Source organism: Euprymna scolopes, chromosome 40, assembly GCF_053919585.1.
Source record: "Euprymna scolopes isolate OS-2025 chromosome 40, ASM5391958v1, whole genome shotgun sequence".
NCBI lineage: Eukaryota > Metazoa > Mollusca > Cephalopoda > Sepiida > Sepiolidae > Euprymna > Euprymna scolopes.
The window spans coordinates 27,162,009-27,186,589 of NC_136521.1; the positions used below are offsets into that span (position 1 = coordinate 27,162,009).

The 24,581-nt window shown below is 34.2% G+C and overlaps 1 protein-coding gene across 1 annotated transcript in view; it reads left to right on the forward strand.

The window, feature by feature from the left end:
* Nucleotides 1-1,866: 1,866 nt before the first annotated feature.
* Nucleotides 1,867-24,581, forward strand: part of LOC145265457 (cathepsin Z-like) — a 61,159-nt gene continuing 38,444 nt past the window's right edge. The window contains exon 1 of the mRNA XM_080121316.1: nucleotides 1,867-2,626. Coding sequence (XP_079977442.1) covers nucleotides 2,472-2,626 — 155 coding nt within the window. The 5' untranslated portion in view covers nucleotides 1,867-2,471. The remainder of the gene's footprint in view (nucleotides 2,627-24,581) is intronic.

A 24,581-nucleotide genomic window follows, 5' to 3' on the forward strand; every position in this document is an offset into this window, starting at 1 on the left:
GGATATCTTGTGTCGGCTAGTAAGCGAGACTAGCAGGGGGGGATATCTTGCGTCGGCTTGTAAGCGAGACTAGTGGGGGAGATATCTTGTATCAGCTGGTAAGCGAGACTAGCGGGGGGGGATCTCTTGTATCGATTGGTAAGCGAGACTAGTGGGGGGATATCTTGTATGGGCTGGTAAGCGAGACTAGCGGGGGGATATCTGTTGTTGACTGGTAAGCGAGACTAGTGGGGGGATTTCTTGTATCAGCTGGTAACCGAGACTAGTGGGGGGGGATATCTTGTGCCGACTGGTAAGCGAGACTAGCAGGTGGGGGATATCTTGCGTCAACTGGTAAGCGAAACTAGTGGCTGGATATCTTGCATCGACTGGTAAGCAAGACTAGCGGGGGGGATATCTTGCGTCGGCTTGTAAGCGAGACTAGTGGGGGAGATATCTTGTATCAGCTGGTAAGCGAGACTAGCGGGGGGGGGATCTCTTGTATCGATTGGTAAGCGAAACTAGTGGCTGGATATCTTGCATCGACTGGTAAGCAAGACTAGCGGGGGGATATCTGTCGTTTTACATGTGAGGTGATCTTTAAGACATTTTCCATGGGGCTTGTATTCTGGAAAAAAGAAAAAGTAAATATATTCCATGACTCCTTTTTCTTTTTTGTGTCTTGAGACGGGATTATGTGAGAAATTATATTAAGCGCCTGCCTCTCTGGGCGTCTGCGGTGCTATCTTCTAATTTTTAGGCATGAGTATTTAAAGCGGCTGAATACCGCATAGAGGGTGCGTTTGTTTTTTAGGCATTGCAACTTTTTCCTGTTTTGAGCCCCAGCTCAAGGAAAATTCGCCACAATATAATAATTGATAGAGAATTTGCTAAATTAAAATATTATATTTAAACATATTTTACGATCGGGTGTAGCTAGCAGTTAACAAACTATTTACTATAAGCGGATCAATGCCCGGTGCCAAAGTGATTCGGCCGCACTGACCAATCGGTTGGCAGGGCGCATTGATTTGAGCTGTCGCCTTAAGAACTATTTTTAGCCCTTTGGGATCTCAGCTGCGATCGACAGAGGGACACCAGCAAGCGACCTATACGGATCTCTCCCACTCACCCCTCCCACTGCTACTTGTTGACGATAGTAGTCTGATGGCAGACGACACCTTAAAACAGACATTTATACTTTCTTTCTTTCTCTCCAGTCTGAGATACAATCTCGCCTTTTTTTTTTTTAAATAAACCCTTTGTTGTTGTTTTGTTAAAAACAATGTCGTTTGGCCTTGTGTTTATTTAAGTAATTATTCACCTACGGGCAACGTCGGATGGCCTGCTGATGAATGTGTGTTTATGAAATTATTGAAATAAAAATAACAAAATTAGTCTTTATTTGCACTTTTTACGTTTTTTACGAGGTTTTTTATAAATCTGGCTTTTTCTTCTTCTTCTTCTTCTTCTTCTTCTTCTTCTTATTATTATTATTAATATTGGCAGCTCACATGGAGCTTTCACACAAGTAGCAAACGATCTGATTGGAGACCTGTAGTGTTCTCTGGAAGCTGAGAGACAACAAGTCTCCCCATTTGCAAATTAATTTGCATCATCGCAACAGCTTCTTACCATTGATTTCTCGCTGACAGTGGCCATTATACTGGAATTTGAGTGGCACTAAGCCTCCTCAAGATCCCAGTTCTCTTCGCACTTGTCCAGCGGAGGTCTGGCCAGTGCTTTCTTCTCGGTCTTTCCATCCTCCTTGACCCTTCTCGGCCGTCATCATCATCATCATCATCATCATCACCATCATCACCATCATCATCATAGTAATAAAAAAAAACATGCACACTGCAGCAGTGCAGCACTCAGCAGCACTCACTGCACTGCACAGGGCGATATGGACGTGAGAAAAATAACGAAAGGACTATTTTGAGTCGTCACCGGTAACAATGAAGAGGAAAATTTGGGAAGAATATAATCGTGATTTTTATAAAACTAAATAATAAAAAGTTATAAACCCTTTCTGCAATTTCAACTTTAAGGGTTAAACATTTTTTAATTTTTTTTTTTTTTTTTTAATATTGATACTTGTAATCTTTCACCCGCCCATTCGTATTTTTTGCTTGGTTTTATCGTGTTTATCGTCATGGCCACATTTTATTTTTGTTAACAATAACAACATCTGTTAACCGCAATTCTTATCAAATGTGTTTCCACCTGATTTTCCCTTCATAGTTTATCATTCTCATGTCGTCGGCATGACACAGCAAAATCTGGCAACAAAGACGACGACAAATGCGGATGTTGTCTCAAAAGGAAACTAAAAAAAAAAAAACACGCACCCGCACCACACCACAAACAACACCTCTCGCACATTTGTTTCACATTCATTCTTCACTAAAACATTGAACGCTTCACATCATAGTTTCATTTACTGTCATCCATCGCCACTTTTTTTGTTGCAAAACTAAAAAACCTGTGACATGAAATACTTTGTAAGTCTTCTGCAGTTGGGGTTGCTAAGCCTTATACAAGAGTCGCGCCATGTCGACGCTCAACAAATTAGTCGTTTTCATCAGCTGAGCCAAAAACCATGTTATTTGCCAAACTTTAATAATGCCCGGCCTCGGAGTAAAAAGTAAGTATTGGTTTAATTTCCCTCCCTCCCTCTCTATATAAACTTGTTGAAAAACAAACAAACAAACAATTATCATAGTAATTGTCTGTATTTTTTAGATGAGGTTTTGGCCTATTCCTTGTTTTTTTATTGTTTATGTATTATTATTTAATGTTATTATTGTGGAGAAAAGAAGTAAAGAGAGCGAGACAGAGAGTCGAATTTACGAGGTTCTTTCGTAGAAAATATATCAACATAACAAACAAGGTTAACTCTCAATTTATAAAAGGAAAAAAAGATTTATTACATTTTAGGAAATATTTTCATTGAAAATAATAGTTCATTTATGAGTGAACAAAAGGGGGAAATTAGTTTGAGATTTCGAGGAAGTTTGAGTTGATAATTCAAGAGCCGTGATTAGTTCACGGCCACGGGTCTCGTAAAGACAACTTCCTCACTCAACTATATAAAATAATTTTCACTGAAAGTTTTTGAGTAGAGTTAATTAATCACTCTGGAAGGTTTATTGAAAAATGTGAGAAGTTTTAAAATATTTTCATAAACTTAATTTCAAGTGAGCATACGATAATAAAAGGGGGAATGCAAAAGTTAGTTACTGTGTCTGTGTGTTTGCCTACATTGTCTGATTAGCTGACTGCTATGTTCAAAGTGTTGTCGTGTTAGATTTGAGTTGCAGACAGTAGTGATATATACCTTCCAACACTATCTCTGAATTTTTGTTAACTGGTCTTTTTTTTTGGAAAATATAGAGCTCTTTTAAAGATTCTCATTGGCTCCCACAGACACAGAATTTCCGACAGCCCGGAAAACTCTCTGATTGGTCAGAAAATCAAAACATTGAAACTCCAAAGCAATTCAGTAAAAAGGCGCCTCCAGCCGCATGTGCAGAAAACGTCTCGGGGCACTTGAACTTCCGGCAGCGAAAGAGTGAACATCGTAGCTCACCATAAGGTGTTTTCATTTGAGATTGTCGGACTGACTTCCTCATCTTGGTTGTTATAGTCAAAACGTTTCGGCCGTTTTGCCTTCCGGCCTTCATCAGGTGTTTCTAGTGACATATGGCCGAGTGGTCCTAGACGTTGTATCAAAGTTTACAGTTACCCAAAGGTGCTGAGTTCAATCCTGAACGAAGGCAGTGAAAAGTAACATTCAAAACAGAGAAACAGCAACTATGTCCCAGAGCCTAGCTGGAGTCCGAACACGGTACCCCCGTAATAATAATAATAAAGGGTTGGGTTCGAGACTCCTAACAAACGGTTCCCCAGTTTGATACAAAACACCTGATGAAGGCCGGAGGGCAAAACGGCCAAAACGTTGTGACTATAACAACCAAGATGAGGAAGTCAGTCCGACAATCTCAATAAATGAAAACAATTATTATATAACATACATCAACTACTGAAGAATCGGCAACTTTTGCCTCGAATGTTGTCACTTTTTAGTGTTTCTGTGAAATCAAAAGTATCGATGGATGATCATATACTAGGCTACTATAGTATATTAGCACTATTTGCTCATGTGACGATATATTGCTGATTGTACCTATTTACTATACATCCCCACGGACAGAGTTAGACACCAGGGTCGTTTTTAGGTTTAGTTTTCTAAGAAATAATTTCAAATATCGTATTGTTTATAATTTTTACCTTGAAAGAAAAGTTGGTACTTATGCAGAATAATACGGACCAGACCGTGCTGAAATCATCACGTTATTATTTAGAAACCGTAACACATTTTTAGTGAGAGAAGTATGTTTTGTATTCTGTACTTTCACCTAATAATTTAAAATCTTATCTAAAAAAAATTGCATGGTTCATATTCTACCAAAAAGTTTCTACAAAATTTGAACTGAGTTTTAAAAAAATTTTTTTTTTAATTTTTAGCCTTAACCTTAAATCAACCCCTACCATAAGTTTTATATTTAATTCGGCAAAAGTCGGTTCGGTTCAAATTCTGTAGAAGTATTAAAGTAAAAAAATAACATTTACAACATGAGACAAAGTAATTAAACAAAAATATCAGATCGGTGTTGTTGCAAATGAATGGCCAATTCCTAAAATGTATAAATATTTGGTAATGTCGTTAAATAGTGTTTGCGGATGATAGAAAAATAAGGCATTAAAAATGTTTCTTATCTTAAACATTATTATATGAGTCATTTTGTGTAAAAATTTAGTTTATTTTACTCATTGAAACTCCAGAAATGCACGATTAAAATGTGTAAACATTGAATGAGTAAAATATCAACATGGCTGTCACTTGCAATTTCGTAAACCAAGTAGCAGCCTTGACCTTGCGATAAAAAAATCAAGATCGAGTGATTTGGCAGTCATTATAGGGCTAAAGCTTCAACATAACCATAATTATTTAACCATTTTAAAATATTTTTACTGAAATTTTTGTATTATTTGGATTACTCAAACTCAAGTTTTCAACTTGAGTTTTATCTGCACGACGTTTCGCTCAATGTAACCTCTGACCACCTTCAGGTATATCTTGTCAAACTCAGAAATCTGCACAAAATTTCGAGCAGAACCGTTTATTCAATTCCCGGATCTAACATGCTTTCATTCCATCAACTATGACTGAGCAGAAGTCTTAAGTAATTTGCAGTTGTATTTAGTGCTTTGCACATGAGTGAACCTTCAGAAGAATGTGACGTACAACTGAATTTAACCGACATAAGTCTAGTACAAACAGACAAAAGTTTATAGAAGCAAGAAGTAATTGTAAGAAAGAAATACCGACAGCTAAGAGAGAATATCCGAGACCACCAGAAAACGTATCGAAGCACAGAAATTAGGAACCCATGATTTCTGGAAAATCTACAACAGTGTAGTAAATAATGAGCAATCGACAATTCTCCCACTATTCAACAATCATGAGATTATTTGCACTGCATCGAGAAGGCTAACATGTTAGCCAGTCAGTTTACCTCAAACTCCACATTGGACCCAGCAAACCACTTCCTCCCTGACTTTCCTTTGCGGACAGAAACCACACTGGATGATCTGAAAATCACCCCTTCTACAGTACATGATATCATAAAAAACCTAGACACCTCAAAAGCATGTGGACCCAATCTCATCCCAGCTGTATTATTAAAAAAATGCTCCGCTGAGTTTGTTCCAGTTCTCTCCAAACTTTATAACAAATGCCTTAACGAATCTTGCTTTCTGGACTGCTGGAAAACTGCTTCTGTGGTACCAGTTTACAAGAACTCTGGCGAAAAAACTGAGCCATTAAATTATCGCCCCATTAGCCTCCTCCTGCTTTTTGCCAAAATATTTGAGTCCATAATTAATGAAGCTCTAGTCCATCACCTTACAGTTGCTAAACTTCTAACTGACTAACAATATGAATTTAGGCAAGCGCGTTCTATAGCAGAATGGCTAATCAAGAACCTTGATTCCAGTAAAACAACTGGCCCTGACGGCATTCCAATTATAGTGTTAAAAAAGCTTCAACCAGAACTTGTTCCCATCCTTACAAAACTGTTTACGCGTCGCCTTAAGGAGAAGTGCTTTCCAACACCCTGGAAAACCTCATCAGTATGCCCTGCATTTAAGAATTCAGGTGATAAGTCATCTCTGTCTCAGTACAAACCAATAAGTCTCCTGTGTGTCATGAGTAAGTTGCTGGAATCCATATTAAATAGAGAAGTAGTCAACCACCTCAGCAGAAATAACCTTCTTAGTGACATGCAATATGGTTTCCATTCTGCAAGATCTACAGCAGATGTGCTAACGGTTATATCTAATAGGATTAGCGAATCTCTCGACAAAGGCTTCTTTTCTCGGGCAATTGCTCTTGACATATCAAAGGCCTACTTCACAAGATTTCCAGTTACAGTATAACTGGAAATGTTTTCTCAATCATTAAATCATTTCTCTCTGATAGGCTCATAAGAGTAGTGGTTGATGGACAAAAATCAGAGACCCACAGTATTTATGCTGGAGTCCTTCAGGGGTCCATCCTGAGCCCAACTCTCTTCCTGATCTACATCAATGATCTCCCAAAACACATACTTAAATCATTCGTTAACATCTATGCTGATGACACTACTATCTATGGTAGCATATTTAAGACTGTAAACGACCAAGTTCTCTCTGATTCTCTCTCCTCTGATCTTGAGCAAGTAGTACAATGGGGAAAGAGGTGGCTTGTTAATTTTAATGCATCCAAAACCAAGCTTTTATCTTTACATCATCAACGCTCTGATCCCCATCTGGCATCAATTGAAATGAATAGCTCTCGTCTTGGGGAGGCCTCATGTTTTGACAAGCTTCTGGGCTTGACCTTTACTCCTGATCTGAAATGGAACACGTACATCGTCTGTTGCCAAGTACCGCTCCAGAAGATATCTCACTACTGATGCAATTCTCTATCTATATAAAAGCCAAGTACGTCCAAGGATGGAATACTGCTGCCACATCTGGGCAGGAGCTGCTAATAACAACCTATCCTGCCTTGACAGAGTACAAAATAGACTTCATGGTTTAGTGGGGGATGCCCTTTTCTCTTCCCTGCAACCTCTCTCTCACAGAAGAAACGTTGCGAGCCTATCTTTGTTTTATCGTTATTTCCATGGCAGGTGTTCGTCTGAGCTCTAATCTCTGGTACCCCCTCACCAATCTTTCGCGATAAACACTTGTCTACTTGAAACCACTGTCAAAAATTTCCCCCACTCTTTATCTGTGCCTAAATCAAAACGTAGATTCCATAAACAAAGCTTCTTTCTTAGAACTGCACGCCTGTGGAACTCTCTACCGCTTGCCTGTTTCCCTCCTGACTTCAACATGGATGTCTTCAAGTCCAACATGAACAAATTCCTGATGAACCCCTCCCCCCCAAGTAATGACACTTTATCAAATCTCTAATACTAATGCATACTGCAACACTATCCCATTGATTACTGTACACAAAATAACCCTTATCCCCAAGTGGCTTCTGGGCCTTGATAAGTGGTGACCTTCATGTAAAAAAAAAAAAGAAAGAAAAAGAAGATATTGTAACTGTAATCTCTGAACATATATACCATTCACTGGACAAAACAAGGGAGGGTAGAGAGGTAGCGCTAGATATATATAAGGCTTTTAACAGGTTATGGCAGGATGGTCTTCTAAGGAAAATCAGATTATATGGTATCACTGGACGAATACTTAACATAATTAAATCCTTCTTAAGTAAGAGAAAATCCAGGTTGTCATTGATAATCATACATCTAAACAATATAATATAAATGTGATCTATCTTAGAGATCTACCCTTGGACCTTTATTATTTGACGTTGCAAAGAAAAAAAAAAGAGCACTCAAAACTTCAGCTCACTGCTTTCTGTAGACTCGTTTTTGCGTCTCTCTCGTCTGCTCTAGTGGCCTGTTTTTATAAAAGACAGTCCTCTAAATTTGCATATGTGCATGAGAGCACATGAGATTCGGCGAGACTGCATTGTTATATAACGCCACAGGCGCCATCTTGGACCCTTTTCAGCATCATGACGCCGCATCGGCAAAGTGTACACCGAGGCCGTTTAAGAGGTAAGCCTGCATTCCCACAATTTTCGCCACATTATTCCTAATATTCATAAATGACCTGCCTGATAAAATTGTCTCTGAATATGGGTATATTTGCTGATGACACCACGCTCTATAACAGGCACAAGGGGAAAACAAATGAACACATATCTAAGAAAATGGCAGAAACACTAAAGGAAGCCCTCCAATCTGTGGTTGAATAGGGTTAAAAATAGATGGTCACATTCAAATATTATTTTTTATTTTTTAAAAAACAGTATTTACAAAGTGCCTGTGCGTGCTCATGCAGCCATTTTTTCTTACGTAATAAAATGTATTGAATTTTACAAGTTCAATTTTTTTTCACTTTTTTCAATTTAAAAATCTATCAAAATTTTTCTATTGGTTCAATTTTTACAATATTTGCAGGTTTAATGTGAAATTGTATGCTCTTTCCAATAAACTGAATATAATATTCTAGACAAACTTTTTTTTAACCCCCCCCCATTTTGAAATGTCTATTAAAATGAAAATAATTAATTTTCTCACTTCAGATTTATATATCACAAATTGAGGATAAAAGATCAATAAATAAAATAATCTAATTTAAAACAAAAAAAGAATAGTTTTATGCAAATTAACCTGTAAAGTCAAAAGTTTAAAACCTTTTTTTTTTAAAAACCATGTTGATTCATTTTTTTAAGCGAAACCTCACATTTTTTAAATTTTTTCCTGAAAAGATTGAATACCTACAACAATTTTTTCTGCTTCATTCAATGTTTTTTTTTTTTATTTTTCGATTAAAAAAAAATTCATTGCATAAAGGAGAAATAAAATATATTAAATCAAAAACTCGTGTATTTCTTTAAGAGAATAAAAAAAAATGGAAAATTCATTGAGTAGTTTTTTTAATGGCAAAAACTGATAAGTGAAATGTGATCATTTTTCAAGTATGATGGTCCAACTTTTGTTTACAGCAAACACATGCCAGAAATAGAAAATGAGATTAATTCTGGCGCTTACAGGTCACCATAGTCCTCAACTCTTAGAAAGGGAGACGGTTGTTTCCCCCTTTTTTCCATTTGTGACGAGCTGAAGTCACAGTATTTTTGAATCATTGCTTAAAAAATTATTTTATTCAAAAAGTAGATTGAATATAAAATATAAATATGGATAAATTCTTAACAATGAAGAATGGAAGTACCCATTGATTAGTATTTTTTATAGGTAAGTGATATTTTGGAATTTATATGTTTACTAGCGAGGGGTACCCGGCGTTGCCCGGGTGTTTGTAGGTGTGTGTGAAAAAAACCCGAAATGTGAAAAAAAAAAACAGGTGCCCGTGAAAAAAAAACGAAGCCTTGACGTGCAGTTGGAAAATAGTAAAGTGTGAAAAAAAAACAGGTGCGTGTTTTTGATTGACGTGACAGCGATAGGTATTCAGCAGTTAGCATTTTGTGCGGGACAATTTTTAATGAGGTCAATAAATCGGTTTGTTTGTTTATAAAAACCCGCTCCCTGTTTATTAGGGGGGAGCGTCTCGTCTCGAAATGAAAGCTACCGTCTGATATGACGAAGTCGACATTGACTAAACGTTACTTAGCTCTCTAGAGACCACTGGCTTTCGGCCAGTGATTAGTGTCGAGTTTCACTTTTGGTTTATGCCGAAAACCGAATGTAACGCGTGCCGATGCGGAAAATGTGGAATAATTAATGTTTGAAAGTCAATAAAATTAAATAGACAGGCAAGCTCCGTGGTTAAGTGTGAGATATTACAATTTATAGATGATATAAAAAGTTTTAAGAAGTTGTGAAGCGAGCGAGAGCTTCTCTGAAAGAAGCCTTTTGTGGACATCAAGGAAAAGCGTACATACATACATACATTTTCGCTTTTATATATATAGATTATATTCGAAGTAAGTTAAAATTTGTTGATTTTCTTGAAATCTTTTTTTAAAGAAAACCGATTTAAAAAACAAATATTGCATATTTTGCTATTAAACTTGTTATTATTTTTAAATTTGGTCTTTGCTCCTTTTATTGAAAAATAAAATTAGGGTTTAAATTATATTTTTCAAGTAGTTATAAGCTTTGAAAGCTAATAAGTCTAATTATTCCAGTGTTTATCACAAATTTTTAATGGCGATTTCTGACACTGCTAGTGGCACACAAAAAAAAAAAATCTGTAAACACGTGTTCATCAATTAACTTACGACTTATCCAATCAAGTGGCAAGTATTTATTTTATTTTTGTTATTATTTAGAAAACAATTTTTTTTAATCATGGACAGGAAAAGAATATTAAAAAAAAAATATTTGAAAAAGAATAACCGACAATGAACATTGTTTTTTTTTGTTGTTGGTTTTTGAGTCGCAAATAAAACATCTCAAAATTAACGTGTTGTAATATAAAGATAAGTAAAGATAGAAACTATTAAAACGCTATTTGATAGCGAATATATTAATTTAATTTGTCCTAAAATTTGAAAAGAATTGGATAACATGAGAATTTGAGTGTGCAGAGACGCACAAAAAAAATAAAACGTTCAACTAACTTACAAACAAAATATTCATTTTATTTTTGTTATTTAGAAAACATAAGTCTTAATTATGGAAAAGAAAAGAATATTTAAAAAAAAAAAATTCTTTGAAAAAGAACTGACAATGACCATGCTTTTAAATGGGTTAAAACACACAAAGCACTTATCCAGTTACGTAAAAGAATAACTTTTATTGGGTTTGTTTCACAATCCACAGAGGTATGAAAAAGTGGTCAAAAAAGCAAATATATAACAAATAAATATTACCAAAGGTAAGTTACTCTTCTACCTACCTCGATAAATTTTTGGTGTTGTAAAAAACAAGTAGTGTCGAGCGTTACATGAGAACAAGAAAACAATGTCCGTAATGTCTGTTGAAGTCTCGACAATGACTTAAAAATAAAAAAATGATACAAAATAGTGGTAGAAACTCACTCGATAATTGTTATGGTAACTTGAAGCCATTAAAAATAAAATTTAATTATCCTAATTAGTTTAATGAACTTGAAAACATTATAATTGTAATCTGTATAAAATTTCCTTCCATTTCATATGCTACAAGCCATATTTTGTTAATAATTTCTTTGAATCATGTCATGGCGGCCATCTTGGATTTTTCATAATGTTATAATGGCAAATAATAATGTCCATCAGAATAATACTTCCTATGATGATAAAGCTTTACTTATTTTTCTTAGCTGTTTTTATGATGTTTCTACTTAAAATTGTTAAAATGAAACTGGAATATGCTAATTCGTATGCCAATTACCAAGTGAGATGGTTGTAAATAATGCCAACTGAACCTCATGGTATTATGATATTATGTTCAAAATTTCATCATAATATCTTAAAAAGATCTGAAGATACGGCTTTTTAAAGATGGGTTAGTCTGTAAATTGTGCAAATTTCCTACCATTTTCAGTCACAAACTTACACCCATTTGAATAGGACTGATTTCAGGCAAAATGTCTAGTGATCAGACAAAGCCAAACTCTTTGTCAAGAACTTTGCAGCTAATTCTACCCTTTGCGACCAAGGCCGCCAACCCCCAATATTTCCTCCTGTATCAGAAAACACGCTATGTGATATACGTATATCTGTACGTGATGTTGCCAAGCTTATCAAAAACCTTGATTCCAGTAAAGCAACTGGCCCTGACGGTATTCCAATTATAGTACTCAAAAAACTTCAACCTGAACTAGCGCCCATACTTACAAAACTGTTTAAACGTTGTCTTAAGGAGAATAGTTTCCCATCTCCCTGGAAAATCTCATCAGTATGCCCTGTATTTAAGAATTCAGGTGATCGCTCATCCCCCTCTCAGTACAGGCCAATAAGTCTCCTGTGCGTCATGAGTAAGTTGCTAGAATCTGTGTTAAATACAGAAGTAATCAACCATCTCAACAAAAATAACCTTCTTAGTGACACTCAATATGGTTTCCGTTCTGCTAGATCTACAGCAGATGTGCTTACAGTTATATCGCATAGGATTAGCAAATCTCTCGACGGTGGCAATCTTTCTAGGGCAATTGCTCTTGACATATCTAAAGCCTTTGATAGGGTATGGCATAAAGGTTTACTTCATAAGATCGCTAGCTATGGTATAGCTGGAAAAGTCTTCTCAATTATTAAATCATTTCTTTCTGATAGGTTCATAAGAGTAGTAGTTGAGGGGCAAAAATCAGAAGCTCACAGTATTAATGCCGGTGTCCCTCAGGGGTCCATCCTGGGCCCAACTCTTTTCCTGATCTACATTAATGATCTTCCAAATCACATCCTTACATCATTTGTAGACATTTATGCTGACGACACTACCATTTATGGTAGCACATCTAAGACAGTAAATGACCAAGTTCTCTCCAATTCTCTCTCCTCTGATCTTGAGCACGTAGTACAATGGGGTAAGGAGTGGCTGGTTACTTTTAATGCATCTAAAACCAAGCTTCTCTCCTTACATCATCAACATTCTAATCCACATTTGGCATCAATTGAAATGAATGGCTCTCGTCTTCTGGAGGCCTCAAGTTTTGACAAGCTTCTGGGCTTGACCATTACTCCTGATCTTAAATGGAACACGTACATCAAATCTGTTGCCAAGGCCGCTGGGAAAATGGTGGGATCTTTCTATCGATCCGGTAAATATCTCCCTGCTGATGCTATTCTCTATCTATATAAGAGCCAGGTACGTCCAAGGATGGAATACTGTTGCCACATCTGGGCAGGAGCTGCTAGAAAGGACTTGTCCTGCCTTGATAGAGTTCAAAATAGATTTCGTAGCCTCGTAGGAGATGTCCTTTTCTCCTCCTTGCAACCTCTATCTCACAGAAGAGATGTTGCGAGTTTGTCTTTGATGTATCGTTATTTTCATGGAAAGTGTTCGACTGAGCTTCAATCTATGGTCCCCCCTCGCCAAACTTTCACAAGAAACACTCGTCTAGCTGTAAACACTATCAATAATTCCCCCCACTCTTTATCTGTGCCTAAACCTAAACGTAGATTCCATGAACAAAGCTTCTTTCTTAGAACTGCACGCCTGTGGAATTGTCTTCCGTTTTCCTGCTTTCCGGCTGACTACAATATGGTTGTGTTCAAGTCTAAAGTAAATAAGTTCTTGATGAGCCGTTCCATATAAGTTATCAAATTTACCAAATTTTCATTACTAATGATTACTATATTGTCCAATTTCTACTGTACACTCTTTAACCCTTATCCTTGGTGGCCTCTGGGCCTTGATAATGTGGTGATGCCTATGTAAAAAAAAAAAAAAAAACAAAAAAAAAACACGCATTTTTTGATACTTTGAATGGTCATAACTCCAGTTCTTGATTTTAGTTTATTCAATCTAAAGAAAAAAATGTGTGTTTTAAGCTGAAAAACGTCAACATTAAAAATAAATCATATGTCACTGAAAATAAAAAAAAACTACTAATGAGACAAGAAAGAATATAAAAAGAAAAATGAAGTTTTGTTACATTTTACAATTTACCCCCCCTCCAATAAATGAGTTATCAAAATTGTAGTTCGAGGGTATTTTACTATATTTTCCCATTTTTGCACTCTAAACTCTAGGGTGGTTTGTGATACCTAAAATTAATTATATACATGCTTTAGAGATTTTGATATCATTGTGCATTCAATATTTCTATCAATCTTTTTGGTTATATGCCCTTAAAAAGCTGTCAAGTTAGAAACTTCTGGTCTTGAAATCATTGATTATCTAAATTTACATTTAAATAAAATAAACTGATTCCGAACTCTAAATTCTGAAATAATTATTTTTCTCTCCTTTTTTTAATGCTAAGTTTTAAAGACGTTAATCTATAAAAAGTAACATCCCATTTTGGGGTGGGCGAATTATTATAGAATATTTATGTTCAAATTTATTGTACAAGGTGGAACGATAAAATTGTCCTCCTAGAAAAGACAATATGATTTCATTTCTGTTTGATGAAAACTGGCTTTCTTTTTTTTTGTTGCAGACCATCTACTAGTTGGTAAGTTGTGTACAAATCCCAAGAGCGATAGGAGTCTTCTATCATGTGTAAAAGTGACACAATATTCAATGAGCAAGATTGAAACAATGAAATCTCATTGCAATAGAACCAGAAAGTATTTTGGTGGAGTTGTTTAACTGGTTTTTGGTTTAGTTGAACTCTGATCTTTTTCAATGACAAATCTTTTGTAATCTCTAAAAATAAATTTGTGCAACATTCCCACGCATATTTTTATATGCATGAAAATTTTGCATAGATTTATTTCTAGTTGATTACAAAAGATTTGCAAAAAAGATTCTCTTTCATGTAAATATTAGTTTATAAAAGAATCAAAAAATCCTTCCAATTCAATTGGTATTAAAGCAAAATATTATTTCCATTATATTTAACAACGTTTAATGTGAAAAAACATCTTTGCAAAACATGTCAAATATATTTTGAAAGCTCAGTCTCTAATTTATGACCGTTTAAAATTTGAATGTCTCACGTAAAATGTAAATCCTTACAAATGTATCACGTCATGTCAAAAATTTAGTTTTACTTTACAAAGTGAAACTTATATTATGACGTACTAATTTTCTTAATTTCTTGGAAAGCAATTTTAGGTGTGAGTTTTGTGGGATACTGTTTAATTTTAGTTTTTCTTTGGAAAAATACATTAGAAATCTAATACATAAATCTCACTATGTCTGTCTGTGTGTGTGCGTCTGTCTCTGCAAATTGTATCTCCTCCCAGATGGATGGTCGTTAGACAGCGTGCAGTAGCTGAAAAGATTGCATTTTTGGTGCACAATTTTATTAGTGGTATTTACTCAGTTAAAATAATTGCAAAGGGGTTCGAAAAGAGGTTCAAACTTGAAAGAAATGACAACTTGGCGAGCGTAGCACAATGGCGTCGTTCTGTGCACGCATCCCGTAAAACAGACATCTATTTAATTAGTTATTTCACATTTTTAAGGCGGTTGTCCCTTTGGTGCAGTGGATACTGTGACCATCTACTAGCACCATCTTTTTTACATTCTGATATTCTTGACTTTTAAATCTTATGTTATAATTTTACAAAAATATTTTTATTAAAAAAAACACAGAATGTTTTTGATGTATGTAACCAAAATGTCATATTTCAAATATATATATGTATCAGCTAATTTGTTACATTCCAAAAACCATGTAAATAGATCAAGTAATGGCATTTTGTATCGGATTCACTCCTAAACTAATTAACCAATCGTTATGAATTTTAATTATGTGAATATGTTTATATATTTTTATGTACTGGATTCACTCCTAAACTAATCAATCATTATGAATTTTAATTATGTGTATATGTTTATATATTTCTATGTATTGAATTCACTCCTAAACTAATTAACTGACCATTATGAATTATATGTATTGTATATGTTTGTATATTTGTATAGATGTCATATTCCAAAAATCACATACAGTGATCACTTACTTTTTAATGTATTTATGTATACAAAAAATTCTACCCAAGTAATAAAGTACTTGTACAGTATAGTACTCATATGAAAAACTTTTGTAAAGTCATTGAGTAGTTTCATCTTTATATTAGAAATAAGGTACTTGCACAGTATCCTACCCAAGAAATAAAGTACTTGTTCAGTATAGTACTCATGCGAAAAAACGAAGAAAATCTTACCTGTGATGTACATAAGTTATTAAAACTGAAAATCATGTTAAATATTTGAGTAATACAACTTGCATATGAAAAATAAGATGCTTCTTCACTATAACACTCAGATGAAAAAACAAATTCTTACCCCTGACGTACAGAAAATTTAGCACGACAGAAAATGACATAAAATTATCGAGTTCTTTCATTTTTAAATTAGAAAAAAAGGTACTCGTGCAGTATCCTACCCAATAAATAAGATACTTGTACAGTATAATACTCATATGAAAAACAAAGAAAATCTTACCTGTGACGTACATAAAAGTAATCAAAACCGAAAATCATGTAATATATTCGAGTAGTATGACATTTATATAAGAAATAAGGTGCTTCTTTAGGTGTATCAGAATTGACCATTAAAAATGCAGTATATGAACTTTAATAAATCAATTTACTATCTTTCGAAGCTTATAATCACTTGAAAAATGTAATTCAAACCCTAATTTTTTTTCAATTATAGAAGCAAAGACCAAATTTTAAAAAAATAACAAGTTTAATAGTAAATTATGCAATATTTGTTTTTTTAAATTGGTTTTCTTTAAAAAAGATTTAAAGAAAATGGTTTTCTTTAAAAAAGATTTAAAGAAAATCAACAAAATTTTACTTATTTCGATTATAAAAAATATAAATTCCAAAAAATCACTTACCTATAAAAAATTCTATTCAATGTGTACTTCCATTGTTCATTGTTAAGAATTTATCCATATTTATACTTCTATTCCATGTCCTTTTTAAGTAAAATACTTTTTTAAACAAGGATTCAAAAAAAAAAAAAAAAACGCAAACTCAGATTTATTGACTGTTCAAATAAAGGGAGAGAAATCTCTGATTTTTTCGCAATTATCTTACGGTAACTTATAAACGCTATAATTAATATCTATTTTTAATGCATGCTGTTAACCAAAATTAGTATTTTGGGGCCTCTGTAGTTGGAAAAAAGAAACAAAAAATCCAATTGACTGATTTAAAAAAAAATTTTTTTTTTTTTAATTCTCTTAATGAAATACACGAGTTTTTGATTATTATATCTTATTTCTACTTTATCGAGTGAATTTTTTTGTAAATATCTAAAAAACGAAAACATTGAATGAAATAGAAAAAATTGCCGTCAGCATCCGGTATTTACTTGAGGATATAAGCATAATATAAGCTTTGATTAAAAAAAATCAATGTGGTTTAAAAAAAAAAAAAGTTTTACACTTTGGACTTTACAGGTAAATTTCCAAAAAACACTTTTTTTTTGTTTTAAATTAGAATATTTTATTTATTGATCTTTTATCTTCAATTTGTGATATATAAAACTTTGGTGAGTAAATTAATTATTTAAATTTTAATAGACATTTCAAAATGGGGGTGTGAATTTAAAAACAAACGTTTGTCTAAAATATTATATTCGGTTTATTGGAAAGACCATAAAATTTCGCATTGACCCTGAAATTATCATAAAAATTGAACCAATAGAAAAATTTTGATAGATTTTTAATTAAAAAATTGAAAAAGTTTCACTTGTAAAATTCAAATGATTTCATATGTAAAAAAAAAAATGGCTGGTTGAACATGCGCCGGCACTTTGTAAACACTGTTTTTTTTTTAAATAAAAAATAATATTTCTATTATTTTTTAAACAACTTTAATAGTTTATTTTGGAAGTATATTCCATACAGAAAATAAACAACCCACTTTAAAAAGAGAAATTACGAGTTTTTTATATTTTATTCAGTTTTTTGTTAGGGGTGTCAAAAATTCCCCCAAAATTCTGATACACCTAGTGCTTATTCACTATAGCACTGATGTAAGAACAAACTTTTACCTTTGACGTACGGAAAAGTTAGCACAACACAAAATTATGTAAAATCATTGAGTAGTTTCATCTTTATATTAGAAATAAGGTACTTGTGCAGCATCCTACCCAAGAAATAAGGTACTTGTTCAGTATAGTACTCATATGAAAAAACAAAGAAAATCCTACCTGTGATGTGTATAAAAGTTATTAAAACTGAAAATCACATTACATATTCAAGTAGTATGACTTTTAAATGAGAAATAAGGTGCTACTTCACTGTAGCACCCAGATGAAAAAAACAAATTCTTACTCTAGACATACAGAAAATTTAGCACAACAGAAAATTACTTAAAAGTATCAAATTCTTTCAATTTTAAAATAGAAAAAAGGTACTTGTACACTATCCTACTCAGCAAATAATGTACAGTACAGTACCGATATGAAAAACAAAGAAAATCTTTAGCAGATTAGATATGAAACACAAAGCTGTTGGCAAAAATGTTAAATATTTTTTTTTCCAATTAATAAATTTGTATACGAAAAGTCATTCCTCGAAATGTCTCGAAGCATTAATATTTTTACAATTTTTTTTTTTATTGCATTAGGCTTCTGCAGGAATGCCAAGAAATGGAGAAAATATTTACTAGAACATAAATTATGTAGAAAAACTTTGAATGTTAAGAAATCGAGTTTTGTATCTTACCAAAATTGCTGAATAACAGGAACTTACCTGTAAAAGAAAATAAAACAAGAAAACATTAAAATCTGCAGAAAGACATGATCAAAAGAAAACATATAATCTGAAATAAAAAATGAAAATCGTATTTGATTGCCCGTCAACCGAGCAATATTCAATAAAAAATTATTTTGTTGATCGTACAACCATAAATAGGAATGCATTGAATAATGACATAACAAAAGTATTTTACAATTAACCTTACTGGCGAGGGCACAATTACAAAATTACCAGCTAAGCATGTTGGTTTATTTGGAATGAAACAAAAATCACGTATAAATCAATTCTTATTTGCAGTCACGAAGAATGTATTATAGCAGTTAAGTCATGAATTTGTAATATTTCTTTTCTAGATGCAAGTGCTAATATTATATTTATTTCAGTTTTTAATCTTTATCTTTATTTCATTGTTTTATTGTGTAAATGGTTTTCTTGTGCAAAAATGTGCCGATTCTATCTGGCAAATTTATTTGGAATATATATTGTTTTATTTTTTTATAATAGATTTTTTTTGTCTGTAAATGTTGTTTATATTTTCCAAGTTGATAGCTTAAACGGATTAGGCAATTATATTCATTTTCAGTTCGTGAGAGGGGAATCTTTTACCATACCTTCCCTTAAACACGCTAAATGGATTTTTATTAAGTACAATACTTAATAATTTTTTTTTTAATGGAAAGTACAAAATGCATTGTGGATGCGTTATCGGCAGCTCCCGTTACTCTCGCTTCTCTTTATTTGTCACTCAGTCCTCATATTTTAATGAGTGATTTTTCTGACAAAGGGAGAAGAAAAAGCTGTATTCTAGGTTGGCAGTATTTTGCGTGAACAGCCGCCAGAGATGTCGGAAATTTTCTGTTTCTATGTCTATCTTTGTAGCCATGTCACTAGTAAGGGTGCTGGAGGTAAACGTTTTATCTGGGCTGACGTTATCCGCTTGATAGTTAGGGACCCAACCCTTGGATTAACCACTGAAGAGACTGTCCTATCAGCAGGTGCAAAGTACTGGGGCTGCTGTATTGCCATTTGGTGAATGGATTCTGGACCATGCAGTAGCTTCTGGTGGGGCCTCTCGATGCCATATTAGTAGGTAATTGTTACGGCTTTACGTTTTCATGTGCTACAAAAAAAAAAATTTCTTCATTTCTATTTCTCTCTTACTTTCCCTCTCTGCCCTGCTTCAAGCAAGTTTGTCGACCTAGTCCACAAACCCCAAAGCTCCATCATGAAATGTTTCAATAAAAAATACATGATTAAACCCGGATCTCCAACTTCTAATGTAGACCCCCCCCACCACTACCATGCCTCCTTCTCGAACATCAGGGGTCTACGTTCTAACCTTCCAGAGGTTGAAACCCAATTAGAGGAGACTAAACCAGACATATTATTTCTAAGTGAAACTGGCATTGGACAGACTATTTCCCTAGATGAGTTTGTAATTAAAGGATACTCTAATTTAACTTCCAAATCTGGCCCCCAAGATCGCCATGGGCATGGAATATGTGCCTATATAAAAGATGGCTTTCCATGTAGTAGGGACATCTCCAGAGAAGATCCTAACTTACCCTATATGTGCTTTCGGGTTGCACTTGCTCAAACTACTGCATTTATATTTACTCTCTATCACCCCCACAACAGCGGAGTTACTATCTTTAAAAACATATCTGAGAAAATTGACCATGTTCTATCTGCTTATCCTTCAGCTAATATTCATGTCTGTGGAGACTACAATGTTCACAATGTGGAATGGTTGACCCACTCAAACAAGACCGATGATGAGGGGGGTTCTGTCATGATTTCTCCATTGCTAATGACCTCACTTAGATTGCTCACAAACCCACCCGTGTGCCCGATACTGACGACCAGTATGCAAGTCTCCTAGACCTTTTTCTCACAACTTGCCCTGAACTATGTTCAGCTTCCATTCTGTCTCCACTTGGATCTTCCGACCACTCTGTTGTATCAGTTAAGATAAAAATGAAATGTAATAAATCCTCAGATGTACCTCTCCATCATACAGTATATCGATACTCTATGGTTGACTGGGATAGCTTCCGTACATTTATATCAGATCTACCTCTGCGTTCCATGTTTAAAAAGGAAGTGTCCTCTATAGTATCAGACCTGACCGATATGTTAATTGTAGGTATAGACCGTTTCGTACCCTCGAAAAAATTCCAGCAAAAACCTAACATCCAGCCGTGGTTCTCTCCAGAATGTGCTGCTCACTTTCTCCATTGCTTCCAACGTAATAGATTTACTGAGACTAAAGCCGCTTTCAGAACTGCCAACAACTACTGTAAAAAAGTAATAAAGAATGCAAGAGAGTTGTATGCTCAGTCCGTCAAGTCCAAAGTAGCTGAGAAGCGGCTTGATTCCCACCAGTTTTGGCAAATAGCAAACAGGATCCTGAACAGAAATGTGTGCTCTATCATCAATAAACCTGAGGTAATCTCGTTAGACAAACTCTTTGATAGAGTATTGCATAAAGGTTTACTTCACAAGATCTCCAGCTACGGTATAGCTGGAAATGTCTTCTAAATTATTAAATCATTTCTCTCTGATAGGTTCATAAGAGTAGTAGTTGATGGGCAGAAATCAGAAGCACTAAGTATTAATGCTGGAGTCCCTCAAACTCTTCCTGATCTACATTAATGATCTTCCAAATCACATTCTTATATCATTCGTAGACATTTATGCTGATGACACTACTATCTATGGTAGCACATTTAAGACCGTAAACGACCAAGTTCTCTCTGATTCTTTTTCCTCTGATCTTGAGCAAGTAGTACAGTGGGGAAAGAGGTGGCTTGTTACTTTTAATGCATCTAAAACCAAGCTTTTATCTTTGCATCATCAACGCTTTGATCCCCATCTGGCATCAATTGAAATGAATAGCTCTCATCTTGGGGAGGCCTCATGTTTTGACAAGCTTCTGGGCTTGACCTTTACTCCTGATCTTAAATGGAACATGTACATTAAATCCATTGCTAAGGCCGCTGGAAAAATTGTGGGATCCTTCTATCGATCTGATGCAATTCTCTATCTATATAAGAGCCAGGTACGTCCTAAGATGGAGTTCTGTTGCCATATTTGGGCAGGAGCTGCTAGAAAGGACTTATCCTGTCTAGACTTCGTAGCCTCATAGGGGATGTCCTTTTCTCTTCCCTGCAACCTTTTTCTCACAGAAGAGATGTTGCGAGTTTGTCTCTGCTTTATCATTATTTTCATGGCAAGTGCTCGGCTGAGCTCCAATCTATAGTTCCCTCCTCGCCAAACTTTCACAAGAAACACCCGTCTAGCAGAAAACACTATCACTAGTTTCCCCCACTCTTTATCTGTGCCTACACCTAAACGTAGATTCCATGAGCAAAGCCTCTTTCTTAGAACTGCACGCCTGTGGAATTGTCTACTGTTTTCCTGCTTTCCATCTGACTACAATATGGTTGTCTTCAAGTCTAATGTAAACAAGTTTTTGATGAGCCGTTCCATATAAGAAATTTTCCAAATTTCCATGATTAACAGTTACTATATTGTCCAATTTCTACTGTACACTCTTTAATCTGCATCCTCGGGTGGCCTCTTGGCCTTGATAAGTGGTGATGCTTATGTTACAAAAAAAATCTTACCTGTGATGTACATAAGTTATTAAAACCAAAAATCATGTAATATATTCCAATAGTATGACATTTATATAAGAAATAAGGTGCTTCTTCATTATAGCACTCTGATGTAAAAACAAACTTTTAGCTGTGACATACAGAAAAGTTAGCTCAGCAGAAAATTATGTAAATTATTTTAAATTACTCGCCCTAGGAAAGGAAAATTTTTTTTCATATACATGCTGTAAATTTCCTGTCTTGGGGAAGGTACAATTATTTCATACAAATGTTGTGTAATACCCGTCCTAGGCTAGGTAAAATATTCTTTTGCTCAAAATGGCAAAAGATACGTAGACATCAAAAAATTCTTCTATTCTAAGAATAATAGGTATGGTCAAAATCAACTTTTTTTTTTCATTGTTTTATTATTCGGTCCTGAGCAACAACGGGTGGCCCTGCTAGTCTTATATATAAAATAATGTTTTCCTTTATATGAATAACCTATATGAATAAATAGCGATCATGCCTCCAATGCTCTGCCAGAATTACCAATTATCTAGGCCCAAATTACATTGGTTGACCCATGGGCATTTTTTTCTCTAAATTTTCTTATTTTTGATTTCTACCAGGTGACAAACATTCACCTGCTATTTCAGAAACTCCAGCCAAGAGACCATTTTAAGGTTCTAACCAACCCTTTAAGCGAAATTGTTTGCATCTCTCTTGCATTTGGATCAGTGGGTATATTTGTGAAATAACTTTTGGAATTCTTTTTCATGAGTTTGGTTGATCCTATGATTACTACAATCTTCCTCAGATTCCAGTTTCTTTTATGTTGTACATGGTATTTAATTATCTTCTTCCTCTTGCTCCTATTTAAGCCAACATCACTGATTTCAACAGGTTGCTACTTTCTCCTTCTTTTCCAATATCAGTATGCCATTTTCATAATATGCAGCTTTACGATATAGTCATAGTGAAGTTCGGGCAGTTTTCTCTCAAAACTTGCTGCTCCACTGGATATTCAATTTTTTACAGATTTTCCAGTGGCAATTTTTACACATTCCATTATGTTGCATTGTAAAGGATTATCCTGCCATTTTATGCTAATCTCGATAAGCCATTTTTGTTTGCTTTTCCATAAGGTCAATCCGAGGTTATGTATTTATTTCTTTAAAAAAATATATTTGATCGTATGTTCTTAAAAACCCTATGTGCTTTGAAAATGTGTGATCATTACTGTCCAGTGGCTTGAAAGTGGATGATTATTTAGCATTAAATTTTCATGTAACGCTGATCCCCCATTCTAAAGTTGAAAAAATATTGTTTTTTTCTAACATTTTGTATCTGTTTGCATGTAATCTTATTTTTGAAATTTTATTTTCCTTTTTGCATGAATTAGCATAGTGTAGAGCTCCAGTTTTAGCAAAATATGCTACAGTCGTGATACCATGACATGGCTGTTTCCGGATATATATATTTCTGGATATATATATATATATATATATATTCAAGCAAATATTATTGAATGCAATGGAGACACATTGCTTTATGACTCTTGTTTTTAATTTTTTGATTTTCCGTATAATCTTTTTTTGTATCAAAATCAAAAATATTAATAAGTTCCATAATTGTTGCTGTCATTAGTGCTTTCGATTCGTCCACGAATTATCTTCAGGTGTTGAAGTAAAAGTGCGAAGGAGCAAAAATGAGAATTCAAACGGCGTTAGGTGATGATAAGTTAAAATATATAGATTCGATGAAAACTTGATTAAAAATATGTTGATTAAAAATTTGAGTCTGTTAACAAAGTCCATTCACTACGAACTACGCAAGACATTTAAGAACGTTACTGCTTTTCTTGAATGCGATATCATTTATAGTGGGTTGAATGGTTCTAATATATGATGCTTCAAGAATTTTTAATTTTTTAATATTGTTTTCATGTTGTATGATTTTTATGTTGTGAACGAGGACCTTTTTTAAGATTGGAGGGGGGACAGTTATGTTCTTTTATCAAATGTTTATATATAGCACTAGTATTATTTAAATGCATGGTTATTCGTCGGGACAACGTTGTCGTTGTATGCCCAATATATCTATTATTTTTGGAGTTACATTCTCCCATAGAGCATTTGAATTTATACACTACATTGGTTTGTTCCAACGTTTTTATAGCTGGTGAGGAGTTGTTTCTAACCACAAGGTTTTGTGTTCTAAACTTCTTGTAGTAAATAATAAATTTAATTTTAGAATTATTGTCAATAGGCATCGTGTATCTACGAACGATATTGTTAATTTAATTTTCTTCGATTCTGAAGTTAGGTGTCATTTGATTTTAATAAAATATATTAATGGGGTTTGCATTGCGGTGTTGGCTAATATTATTATTAGGGTTTTCAAAGGGTTGTAGCATTCGTTTTATTTGTTCATCAACAATGTAATTAGGAAAATGATTGTTGATGAGTCATTGTTTAATGTTTTTTTATTTCAATGAGTAATGCTTTTTTTTTTGTGGATGATATCATTTTAGTGTGATTTAATAAATTTTTTATTATGGCTATTTTGAACCTTTGTGGGCAATCACTT